Below are 13,257 nucleotides of genomic sequence, written 5' to 3'. Positions count from 1 at the left end.
ACGTTATAAACGGCCGTGTTTGCATTCAAGCATGTTTTATCCGCAGCGCAAATGCTTCTCCCAACTCCTCGAATTGACCCGGCCCTGGTATAACTACAGCAAATCTGTCCACGCTGATGTGCTAATTTATATGTCCACCTGACTCTCTGTGGCTCTTTTTGTACGTTTACCTTACCGTGAAATCAACTCCGTTACCCAAAGTTCTCGTCGAATGAAGATGTAGTCACTGCGAAGCAGTCATTGCTGCATTTCGCTTCCTTTGATATTGCCTGCTTTGCTTAAAAACTTAAAAAAAAGCCTGGAAATTTGTGAACGATGTACTTGACCTTCGATGCTATATAATGCCACCTGGTGTTCTCAGGTGGCGCTGAAGTGTCTTCGAAGACGTTGAAGTGTCTCGCGCTGGCTGGCTGGCTGCTTGCTGTATTCTGCCGGTTAGCGACCTGTCGTCCTATTTTCCGTTACATATTTTGGTGGAGGTGCGGGGTTACAATATTGATGAAATGAAACGAATTTCAAGAAAAAGAAATCTCGCTTTATTTACCAGCATTGTTGAAGCGACCTAGAACGCAACCACTATAGCAGTTTCTTAACTCATCAAGGCCCGTCAGATGATTAGTTAATGGGCAGCAGAAGACAGCGTAAGAATCAGTGGTAGGAGATAATGCTCATATGCGATAAAAGCATTCAACGTCACTTAGTAGATTACCAAGCATTATTAGAAAAAAAAATTCAGTCTTAATTTCTCATCCTTATTTAGAACCCCACAGAGGTTGGCTGGCCATAAATTAGGCTCCTGAAAGAATGGGCAGGACACTTTTTATGGCCGCATGTTTTCCGGCAAATCTGCGTCCGCCGGAAGGAAAGGAAGACCCGAGGATGGCGCGTCCTTGTTCGTGGGTTCTTTGGATTCCCTGCACATTTCTTTAGGGCTACGCTGCCACCAAGGAGACCAGCTGCGCTCGTTGGTAACAACAACGGTGCCGGTCTTCACGAATTCTATGATGCGTTCTGTCACAGGTGTTGAGCATTCCCGCAGAGGGAAGTGTCCAGCTCCCTCGTAGTAGATCAGAGCAGATCGCTTGAGCCATTCCTGGTTGTACCTCGCAACGGGCGTGGTGATGAAGGCGTCGCGTTCTCCCCAAAGTATGAGCGTCGGCACTTCAAGCTTGTAATAAGGTAGCTTGTTCAACTGGTCGCTGTCGTTGTTGAAGGCGCGGTAGTAGTTGATAGTACCAGTAAGTGCTCCTGCAAACGAAAAACGTTTTTTTTTTTCATTAGCAGGTTGCTTGCATCAGCAAGACTATAATACGCAGGAGCGGAAGGCATGTCTTTACTTTGCCTCATGCACAACAACAATTTGTGACTGAAAATTGCAGGAATATTCAAGGACAACAAAAATGAATTACAATAATGCGTCTGGAAATAATATTTCTTTATACGCACGCAAAAAAGTAAATTTTAGCAGGCATTAGAACAATAGTCACTGCCGGTTCTCACATCAAAAGCCAATGGTAGCCTGTTCCCCTGTTTCATTGTTATTGGAAATTTAATAATTGAAAGTTCAGACTTATGCTCATATTGCAATGTATTTATTTGTTCTCCCAGAGGAACAATATGCATCTTCATTCTAGGAGACACATGTAGCTGCGAACAGCAACATAACTTTGATTACTTGATGGCAGCGATTAAGATTCTGGTGTAAACAGTGACGTGGCACTTTATGAGAGCAAGAAAAAGGTGTATTCTCAGTGGCAATGTTTAATTTCTACAGTGACAGCTGTATGGTTCCCGTTCAACGTCACAGTGCCGTCGGCACCGTCAGCGCACTCTGCGCTTCAAACCCCTATATACACGCCTGATCCCCACTACGCCAACTCATGACTGCTTACTGTACGTTTTCTTTCTCAATTTGCATCAGTATCATGTGATATGTTGCATACAACTTTCAGTCGCACTATGACGTAGATTTGCGAAAATTCGGCAATTATCTTTAGAGATTAAAGGCGAAGGCGCCAGTAAGGTGCTGACCTGCCAGGATTGATTACTGCTCAAACTTGAGATTCCGGAACCTTACTTGCGCTGCCAGTTATGGTATGGAGGGACTGCTTTGAGTACGCAGTCGCGCCTACACTCTCAACGCCGCGCTCCCTTTGACTACCGCTCGTTTTATTTATAGCATAATTTTCTAGTGATAATTTTATAGCACTCAACGTATGTACCTGGCTGCGAGTACATGTACTTGTGGGCATACTCCTCCCTCTCTGTGAATCCCTTGTGCGCTTTGTCCAAGAATTCCAAGTCTTTCATGATGAGGTACTTCTCCGGAGTGTCAGGACGTCGGAACGGAAGCATGTACCTGCGCATGTGAGAAAGGTGAGGGAGTGGCTGCTGAATCGATTTTGGACAGGCTTCGCGTGTTTCAAGACGTGTAAGTTGCATACCAGCAAAGTGAAGACTCAGTTGCTGTCTAAATAAGGCCTTTTATGCGCACTCTGAATACGAACTTCTACATACGCTTGTCATTCTGCGGTTCCGCTAAGCTGAGTGATAAACCACATTCCTGATTTTGGTGCACCCTATCTTTTTAGACATGAACCTCTAAAAAGCAAACAAGTTTGCAATATTATTCCGGGAGACCCATTCAGAAAACCATGCCAGTTTTGGCAACTGTGCCAGTACATGGAAGTTTAAGAACTCATTATGCATCCCTATTACCCTATAATTAAGTAAAGTTTTTGCCAAATACGCACGAGCAGCTGCTTCATATATTAGTGGGAAAAATTTATATTACACTAGTGAAAAAAGCTGCACTTACATTCACACTCATCACAAATAACTTATGCGCCACACGCAGCTTGCACGGAGTGTTCTCCGTTCTCAGAAGCATCTTTCCGTTCTCTGTGTTAATTGGAGGGCTAACCTTATAGGCCATTCAGTGCAAAATGACACCAGTTGTGGTGCATAATCGTAGATCATTTAGTAGCCACACGAGGATAACTAACGCTGTAATATTCTGCACCGTCATTTATAAATCTACACCATGACTCGCTGCTCTTTTTTCTACATGCATTGAATGTGGCCGCCATTGTACAATTTTCGGATAACATGTGTGCAGCCATTACTCCTGCGCGCGAAACTACGAACCATTAAAACAGTGGAAGGAGGGTAATAATGAGACTCTCAAATACTGACACCCAGGCCCGCCCGGTTCATAGAAACGGATAGAAGACGGACTCACCAGGACATCCTCATCTGAGTTGGGCTCTTGAACACCTGCTTCAGAAACGCCTTCGGGTGCATGCCGTTGATGATGACCATCCTGTCGATCATCGTCTCGTGGAGTGTGGCGAAGCAAAAGCTGATCATGCCACCCCAGTCGTGCCCCACGAGGACAACCTTCCTTGTGTGGTTGGGGTCTGCAGTGGATGAAAAATAAAATGATCTGCGGTGTTAGAAAAACTGCACACCCACGGCGTGTCTTTCTGAATGAAGTTTCATGTAATTTTTATTATTGCTAGCTCTTCTTGTCATTTGTTTCTTTAAGTGTGAACTAGAAATCTGACAAACTTGACAGTCGCGGGCTTATGCATGTGAATAGAATTCCGCATCACCATTTAATATTAGATACCTTCCCTTGATCTTTGATTCTTGGTGTCATGCAGGCCTGTTCTGCAGCTCTCAATTCGCGCTTCCTTGTTTATTCTTCTCCAGTGGCCCTCACGAAGGCGCCAGGGAAGAAATAATGCTACGTTCCGGTGAAAAATAGTCCGTCGGGAATGAAAGAAAGCCCTGTATAAGTACTTCACGCCTAGTTGCAACACGAGTTAACGTAGTGCTTTCAAACTTGTCGCATAAACGAATCCTGAATGTAAGCGCAGTGCGAAAATTCAAGAAGTTCCGGCATCGATGGCGCCTCATAATAAACGCTTGCATTATAGTCACGGTCTTCGGGTTAGCACGATCACATAATTACGTGGCAAATTTTAGTCTCAGCTGAGTTTACGTGCTTAATATTTGACTAGGCATGCTTAAGAATTGCAAGAACACCTTTTCGGGCGACTACTTACTTAGGGCTTCGAGCAGTCCTTTCACATCTCCAACAAGCTTCGGCATGAGGTACTCGGCTGTATCAGTTGGTCTGGTGGTGTTTCCGTAGCCGCGTAAGTCGGGTGCCACAACACTGTGATGGTCAGACAGACGTATAAGACATTTCGAAAAAAATTATGCTCTCATTACTGGAGCCAACACAAGCAGACTGATTTCTGAACAAAGGATAGATATATGGGAAATAAGCAGACTGCGCAGAAGAGGGAGACGGGACATAGTTACACTTTAATAAGTTTCACACTAGGGTTCAAAGGGAAAGCTCTTCGTGCACAAGATCGCTTCATGACTTCCGACCCATCTGTGCTGTCAATCTCGATATATTCAGTAATCAGCAAATCACAAATTGATTGTAAGTACACATACCCGCGAGAATCCTTATGAATGATGACCCAGACATATACTAAGATTATTTTCCAAGCGTACTGGTCTGAAGAAAATATTAGTTCGCTGCTGTCACTAGGCATGTAGTAATGTGGCACATCCTCTTCGGTGCTAGAGTCTCTTCTTTTTATCGCTCAAGAAAGCTCCGGAAAACCGGCTCTCGAAAAGGTTTCTATGACTACTTGCCCGCTTTTAGGTATAACTAGTGAGAACAGTAGCAGCATCGCAGTCACCTCCAAGTTTCATAATAAGTTTAGTCTAGGGACATCCGTGAGTACACGCCACTCGCAACATTAGGGCGGGGTCAGCGAGGACGTTACGTACAGTGAACAGGTGCAGCCTTTATTTTTGTAGAAACACCGTGGTGCTATCTAAATCTAGGCGAGTGCAATTAACATAGAAAGTCGTTTCCATGCCTGAGGATCTCGCGTTTTACGGGAGCTCTTTTGAGTGCAATTTCTGTTTCCTTGTTTAACAAGCATGAACATTAAGAAACGAAACACATTCGCTTATATATCTACATAACCGAAATAAATATAACGATTATGATGAAAACGGCGCTGAGTGAAGATTTGTGTATTGAGGACGTGGTAGAAACTACACAAATGATAATCTGGGAGAGGTTTTGTGCAATATTCAAATGTTCCCAAAGAAGCCAACTTTAAAAGTTTTTCTCCCATTGGACATTACCTTTTTACAACTGAGGGAGGGCACCCGCACATCGTTTTCAAACGATGGGCACCCGCACATAAAAAACGCGCGCTGAGACCACTTTTTTTACCATGGTCGGAATGTGAAAGTTTTTATTACAACGTTCCTATACAGCTGCGACGCCAGTTGCCTGGATCGAGTCCCCTACGCAACTTAACACCATCTTATCCTACACCAGCTTACCGCAGTTACCCCGTGCTCAGCGCTTTCTTGACACCGTAAAAGGGGCTTAAGTCTAATGTAGAGATGTTTACGTCCGAGAGAATCACGTGGCCAGAAACATATCTAATGCAGTAGCTCTTCACAGTCATTATAATAGTCATTACCTGATCAGCTCACTTCCACACAGAGGAGGCTCTCGTTGATTTGTGATAAATACTGACGCGTGCCTGTTGCCTCTACTATATCCTATAAAATTTCCTAGCCTCCTCTCCACAGCCTGTACACTGTTCTCTGTTTTTTTTCCTTTAAAAACCACTCTGCCTCTTTCATGCACTGCAATTCATTGGTTTAGCACTACATATAGAGCCAAAGTCCATTTCGTCCTCTTTCTTTCTGTTTTGTGTCCGAATTCTACCCCTGTAATAAATGATGTGTGCTCTTCAATTCCGTTTCCAGAAGGTATCACCGTTGAGTGATCAGCTCACACTTTCTATTGGACATTTTTCCCCAGCGTAGTTGGTCCTTGTATCAAATGCTTCCTTTAAGTTTGTTTCCCCTTCTCAAATGCAGCCCATGTAGTGTACACTCTAAACACGAATGTGCCGAAATCGGAGTATACAGGGGGAATAACTTTTGCACTAGCGCTCTCACTTTTACGGAAGAGAGTTTTTTACAGCGTTTACTTCTTTTTTACACCTTTCTGCTTAGAGTGCAGGTAACCGGAACAGACTCTTGGATAACCGACCTGTCTTTCGTCTCTATCACATTTAGGTCTCTCTCTCTCTTTGTTTTTACACCAGTGCTGCGAAACAGCTGACACATTTAGGCGAAGCTCCTTTCCTAGCTTTTGACTTCTTAGTGCTCTATGAAGGCGGCAATAAAAGGTAGTAAACTATTCCGAACAACAAAACCACTTGGCTCTCACACCAGAGGTTTTATACATGGTACGCCGCGATGGCTTAGTCGTTGTGATGATCGGTTCCCAAGGTGGCCAAATGCGAAAGCGCGGAACGCAAAAGCGCCTGTGCTCATTGCGTTGTTATTTAAGGTAAAATTGCCCCCAGTTGGTTCAGATTAAACCAAAACCCTCCACTACGGCGTCCCTCATAGCCTCCGAGCATCTTTGGGACTGTATGCCTCATCATACCAAGTGCAAAAATGCCTGTGTGTCTCTGCGTGATAATTGTTTATCGCGAGCTAGAGAGCACCACCTGGTCGAAATTAGTCCAGTGTCCTCTGCTGCGGCCAGTTTTTGTCAAGCCCTTCTTTTCCTTCCCTTACGCTCTGGTCACCGCTATGAAGCAGCTACTGCACCTTTTCCTTAGCACATATCGTACCCCCATTGCTCTCGATCTCTCCAGTAGTCACATAGTTGCCCTACAAAGCACGAGTGCCACAAGCCTGCTATCAAGCTGGCAGCCGGATACCGCGGCGAACCTCTGGCGGCGCCGTGGGCCCTTAAAAGCTTATCTCTCATCTTAGAGTGAGAGATAGTGAAATGGCACAAGCTATAGTGTTGTGAGACGCACATTGGCGCGCTCTGGAATGGCTTTCTACTGACTTTTACAAATCATCTTGAATAGTCTCTTATTTCAAAGCGCACAGCATTTATATATATATCACTGGTACAAACAGTAGCTGCAGCAGCGGCATTATCCGCAAATAATCCTGCTTAGTTTGTTCGCCATGTACCCTATTTTGTTTGTTTGTTCCCTTAGTTTGTTCGCCATATACCCATAAAACCTGTGCTCTACCTGTGCTCTTACCTCTTTGGTGCTCTACGTCCTACTTTTGCTCTTAACAGTAAATTAAATATAGATCTTTAATCACCGTAAGAAACTGATTTCCTTTGCGAGCTTTCTATTCTGATTTCCTGGCTAGTTTTATATTACAAGACGGAACTGAAAAAAAAGTAAAACTGCACGCACCAGAACTCCTCGCTGAGCTTTGGTATCTGCCTGTTCCAGATAAACCAGAAGTCCAGGAAACCGTGTAGCAAGAGCAGCATAGGTCGGTTGCCCTCTGCGTCGCAGCCCCTGGTAACGTAATGGACTGTGATGTCCTGAGTAAGAAGAAGCTTGCGTTAGAAAGGCGTTTTTTTATTATTTACCAAAAACACGCATCACAAAACCACGATTGGTTGCTTCGTTTATGACATACAGAAGCGGTCATCACAAGTGGCCTTTTTCATTACATGATGCGTCTGACATTTGCTTTATAACGTCACTTTGCGAACGAAACGTGAATGAGAGGCGTACGAGCTTCAATATGGATGCTGCATTAATAATAAATTTGCTAGTCACAAGCACCGTGTTGCGATTCGTATACCCCGCTTGAAAAAATTATTTGCAATGTGATTTTGGCAGAAATGTTTCGTACGCTTCTTAGCATCACTTAGTTTATCTTTACTGGCACACCACGGTTTACCAGATGCATATTGTCGATGCAGAGGGGAAACGCTGCTCGAACACTGAGCCGTGACTGTTGAGTTTGGATGGCGGCTTGGAAGCTCATGTGCTAAGATATCAGAGTACGCTTGGGGCCCACGGTGTGCTTTCCGTTGGCAAGTTCTTTATTTTGCAAATGATGTCTTAATGACATGCATAAATACATGAAATAAAATGGCGATTGACACCGAACCGTGATAAATTGAACGGTGAGCGCTGCCATTTCCATAGTCTGCCTTTGGAATTGTTGCATTAGTTTTGCAAGCTGATTGTTTTTGTTTTGCCAGGTTGGAACGTGTGCGTTAAGGCGTGAGAACTATATGGACACTGCATGGAGCATCTTTTCGCGCTTGGCGTTAGCGGGGAGCGTCCCGAGAGCGTTCACCCTATGTTCGACCCGCCGCATGTTTGTGGCTCTTGCTTCCAGCGTACGTGCAGCGTTCAGAGCACGAGGCTCCACCTCGGCTTCATCTGTGGCCCTCCTGCAACTCGACTTATGCACAGCGTCGCCTCTGGCTGTTTTATCATAACTGTGGCGGCTTCAACTGCGCAGACGCGCTGGATGCCGCGAAAACTAATCACTTCTACATGTTTTCTCGTGAGACGTTTTAATGCGTTTAGTGCCATTTTGCTGGCACTGTTCGGCCCACCTGACGACGACAAAGTTAGCGCGAGGTGGGAGTCATTGCCTATGTCCAGAGAGGAGGGAGATTCACGTGATCACGAATGTTCGGTCCTGACACCGGCCGCCGCTCAACGCATAGGCAGTGGAGCTTCCATCTAACGATAGCAATGTGAAATACAAACTGGCTAGGCATCTTTTAGAATGTTCTTTCAAAGTGGTTAATTCTTAATAGAAAGGCACAGTTCAACAAACGTAGGCGGCAGAAATTTGTATAATACTGTAAAGATATTGATAGTGCAGGTTAGCTATAACATTGTTCAAGGTTATCCCGAACATTCATGCTTGCTACATTGGCAATGTTCCTGATATTGCAAGTCCTTGTCCTTCAATCCCAACCTAGAAAAACCTCTGCCTTTGCGCTTTTGATACCTTCAGAAACGGCCAAAATTCAAGCATGTCAGGCGCAATAATGTCAGCAAGTCGGGCTTCGATGGCAGCCTTACAAGCACCAGCACCAGATACTCACCGATAGATTGACGAACTTGTGCTCTCCATACTGGGGGCTGTCGAATTCAACTGGATATGTCCGGTTCTTCGGAATGAGGATGGACTCTCCGTGGAATAATACGTTCGTTTTCACGTACGCTTTCATCCAGATGCCCATGCTAGTCGCGATGGCAAAGAAGAGTGCTTTTCCAAAGATTGTGAGCGCCATTTTCGCAGCTGGTGCGTTTGCGCAGCGCCTGGAAAATGTAAAAAAATAAAATATCCCGGTTTCTGATGTTATTATCAATGAGCACCGCTGGGCATGCTGTGGTATGTTAAGGTTGTCCCTGCAATGAGGCAACCATGAGTGATCTCATTTCTAATGCTGTTCACGAAGACGAAGCCCTTGAAGGAAAAGAGCAAAGTATTTCATGGCATTCGGAAAACTGAAATAATACTGTATTGGGAGCCGTTTAACAAGAAGGTCTTTCCCATTTGTTTTCGTCGTCATGGCCTGTACTATACTTGAACATTTAACATGGGAAAGTAGTTACGTTTTCCGCATTTGCAATCTACATTTTATATGCATTATAGCGCGGTATTAGTTTCTTTACACAACTACATGGCATAGGCATACCAGTTCAAACAGAAACAAAATCATGCACGTATCATTCTGTGTATTCAGTCTTTTCGGTTAGGTACCTTTCAAGACGAGCTCAATTTTGCGTTAGCGCTTTATTTCCCATACAAAATGTTAGGGCCTTGTTTACTGTAGAATACAATCTTCATTGGTTCGAAAAATTAATGAGTAATTGACTATATTTCGCATGTCCAACATTCTCGGAGAAAAATTTTGGAAATCGGAAAATTGTAACACATTGTTAAGGAAATTTTGAAGATAATGGCGCATTCTTCTGATATGCAGCGAAATCTTTATTTTAAATTGTTTCCATCCTTAGCATTGAACAGTTAAGACTTCCATAGAAAAGCAATGAGGAACTTTCTTGGCGATCATCGTAAAAAGGTTAATAGAAAAAAATACAAGTCTCCCGTCGGGTGATCTCCAGATATATTAATTCTTATAGTGAAATCTCCCATTATTTGAAAGAACTGTGATCATGAACGGCTTTCAGTTCAAAAACGCTTTTGTCCAGAATTGTTTGGAATGTCATCTCATTAGGCTTCGTTCGTGTAACAAGTAAAGCACTGAGCGTATGTAAAAAGCGGAAGCTAGAACAATTCCCATGATGTCTTTCATATACGCACTGAGTAAAAGAAGTCATAAAGCACTTACTACGGCACACTACAAACAGCTGACAAAATGGGTAAAAATTCAGTATCCAGACACACACAACCGGCGTTAGAATGAAGTACTTCATCCTAAAAGAACCAGACAGACAATTAATGAACCGGTCTTAGGCTGCTTGTACTTTTCTAAAGAAAGCATAAGCTGCGCAATTTACAACTTTTACTCACTAGTATTGGAAAGCCTTTCGTACTGTCTAGCGTGATATATTTGCTTAAGTGCAAGCTTGGTTGTCGTGTAGACCTCAGTAGATTGCGCTGCATGCAGATGACCCTTCTCACTGGCTTGCGATTCGACATCGGCATGGCTTCTATCTATGCCTTCTTTGGGGAAGGTCATGGGTTCGATACCGGGAGCCGTATTTAGAAGGACGCTAAAGCACAAGAACTCCAGTTCTGCTGTGCCATTTGGGCGCACGCCACAAATTCTAAATTAATATGAGGCCCTCCCTCGTAGCCCATAAAATGCTTCGGCTCGTCAAACCGTACAGTTTACAATTTTTCGGACCTCCTGTGGGAACTCTTTTCGAATTCCATGCGTAACACTGAACAAAAGGGTAGGTGTGAATGTTGTTATTACATCGCTTGATCATATTTAGCTCGCGTCGCTGTGGTGGCTCGGTGCTTATGGCACTTGCGGCTGACCCGAAAGGCGCGGGTTCTACCCCGGCCACGTAGGTCGCATTTCGAAGGGGGAGAAATGAGAGAGTCCTTTGTACCGTGTGATATAAGTGTACGTTAATGAACACTAGGTGGTTGAAATCATCCGTAGTCCTCCACTACGGTGTCCCTCAGATACTCAGTCACCTTGGGGCGTTAATAGTATAAGACCAAGCCAAACCAAACCATATTTAGCCCGCATCGCTGCAATGTGAAAAGCGCTCAATTAATATTTGAATTGAATTCTTGAAATTCAAGCTTCTGAAATACTTCAGTGATAAGCTATACGAGTCACTTTTAAAAAAACATTCAAACGACCCACTAACTAATATAATGCAGGCACACAGGCTTCGAACATTAGAGTAAAGAGAAAAATTTGAAGAATTAAATTTCTTTATCTTGAGCTCAAATTTGTGAACAAAAATTCGCAAGTTAAGCTGTTTAACGTCTACATGGTCAACGAAAACTTTGCCACTCTGATTCACTAACCGCGTTCATTGCCAGAGCTGCTGTATTTAACATTCTTCCTTGCCTCTACTCGTATAATGTTCTCAAAAAATGTTCTCAAAACGACTGTACACCGTTGCGGTACAGTCGTTTGCAGAATGCGTTTCGTTGACCACCATGATGTTTTCTAGAGCTTTTTTAAAACTCTGGTATATGCTCAGGACTGTGCAGGCTACAGAAATTTGCAAAAGCATGTTGGCACTGCTTACCTTCAGAGAGTGCCCTCAGGCTGCGCCGACTGACGACTGGTTTCAGTGTGCCTGGAAGCCTGCTTGCCCCGGCCCAGAAGCCACAGCAAACAAGCGCGCCGCCAGCCGCGTTTATATACAAAATGCGCGAAGAGTGGACAGACTGGATAAAGGCAGCAGAAAGAGAAAAAGAACGAACGCTAACCTTCAATGCAATGTGTATAGATAAGCTTTAAACCGAATGCTAGCTTGTACTCGGACCAAAGTTGCACCAAGCTAGGTAAATGAGAGCAAATCAAAGATCAGTGATCAGTGCATTGGTCCTAGTTCCCCAGAAATTTCGTCGCAGTAATCACCTGTCGATTCTTTGTGGATGGTGGGTGTGCAGCTAATGAAACATCTCTTGACCCAATTTCTGGACGCCCCGTTTATCGTTGTTTCCCCTCAACCGATCGCCTTTCGCTAAGGTGCAAGATGACTGCAACATTACAGGACAAAAGAGTGCGCACCCTTATTGACCAGACATTGCCTGTAGCTTTCAAACTGTTACACCGAAAAATGATCAAAGTGCAGATAAAAGTTAATGCGCAAAATAAATATCGTGGCTGAATGGTTGGGGTGCAGTAAGCGCGTATAGCATAGACAAATGAATAGGTACTTGGCCCCGGATCCGTGAACAATAATCGGTAATGATAAGGTGCTGGAGTACGTTATCAGCGGCGTTGACCTATTTATCATCTTCTCCACCTGTTGTAACAGTTCCGGTATTCAATAGACGAGTTTCTGCAATGCGCAGAGCTGAGATAAGCAGCTGTTCGACCTCTGTACTCGTCCCTTACGGGACAAAACGGTTCAGGTTGGAAACCAACTCACGTGACTGATTTTGTATATCCACCAGGAATTGCGCTAAAAGACGACACACGTTAAGAAGAAAGGTCGAGCGCTTGTCTTTGTTTTTTTTTTTTTACTGTGTGCTACCTTTAAGAGCCATTTCTCATAATTTCAAAACGTAGAAACCAACTCGCCTAACAACGTCTAGCGATGTGAGTGAAACTTCACAATTACACTTACACGAATTGCGTTTGTTTTACGCGTGCACTAAACCAATAAGAAATAATGATTTCTTTGGCATCTATAAAAAGCGTTTTAGGCATTTATTATTTTTTATTCATTATTTAATGTTGTCACCGACAAACGCACCAAGAAGCGGGAAGCACATCCGTTTTCTGGGGCGAGGCTCGCCGACCAGCCGAGCTCATTTAAGACAAAGACGACGCTCGGCCATGCGCTGGTAGACACAAGGTTCGGCCACCAGGTGGCGCCGGCAGAGTGTCAGCAGTGTGGAAATATTATTATTATTTTATTAACTACGGCAAGCCGGAATATAAAATAGATGACCATTCTCAGCATTCACAACAATTGATTGAAACCCTTTCTTTTAGGTAGGATAGCTCAGTGGCCTCTTTATTGGGAGAGGAAGTTAAGACACCGGTAGTGCGCACAAAGGTCTGCATGGATAGCATAATCCAATGCTGTAGGCAGCGGATATCAAGGGTAATGTGCCGGGCGTGGATTTCTTGTAGTCCGACCCGCTTCCATAAAAGGTGATAAATGGTTGTACAAAGATATTCGCTTGATAGAGTGGGAAATCCCCCAGAGGCCCATGAATTTTTTC

The 13,257-nt window shown here is 44.0% G+C and overlaps 1 protein-coding gene across 1 annotated transcript; it reads right to left on the bottom strand.

Annotated features, from left to right (window-relative positions):
* Nucleotides 1-525: 525 nt before the first annotated feature.
* LOC149333077 (uncharacterized) lies at nt 526-11,736 on the bottom strand. The gene is made up of 7 exons (XM_089555978.1): nt 11,604-11,736; nt 8,963-9,179; nt 7,293-7,426; nt 4,071-4,183; nt 3,242-3,419; nt 2,223-2,359; nt 526-1,248 (listed from the first exon to the last, which is right to left on the bottom strand). The coding sequence occupies exons 2-7, from the start codon at nt 9,149-9,151 to the stop codon at nt 821-823; spliced, it is 1,179 nt and encodes a 392-aa protein (XP_089412104.1). The 5' UTR covers nt 9,152-9,179; nt 11,604-11,736; the 3' UTR covers nt 526-820.
* Nucleotides 11,737-13,257: the final 1,521 nt, after the last annotated feature.

The sequence above is a fragment of the Amblyomma mixtum genome, chromosome 8 (genome assembly GCF_055824585.1).
Source record: "Amblyomma mixtum isolate Tamu chromosome 8, ASM5582458v1, whole genome shotgun sequence".
Taxonomy (NCBI): domain Eukaryota; kingdom Metazoa; phylum Arthropoda; class Arachnida; order Ixodida; family Ixodidae; genus Amblyomma; species Amblyomma mixtum.
The sequence above is the reverse complement of the archived record's forward strand: the minus strand, read 5'-3'. Positions and strand labels throughout refer to the sequence as shown.

What these genes read in the sequence shown, in the direction of transcription:
- LOC149333077 (XM_089555978.1), bottom strand. Translation starts at nt 9,151, where the DNA reads ATGGCGCTCACAATCTTTGGAAAAGCACTCTTCTTTGCCATCGCGACT. An exon ending in ACAAGTTCGTCAATCTATCG is followed by an intron (nt 7,427 to 8,962) that starts GTGAGTATCTGG and finishes CTTCTTACTCAG; the next exon opens with GACATCACAGTCCATTACGT. An exon ending in AGGACTGCTCGAAGCCCTAA is followed by an intron (nt 3,420 to 4,070) that starts GTAAGTAGTCGC and finishes CATCCACTGCAG; the next exon opens with ACCCCAACCACACAAGGAAG.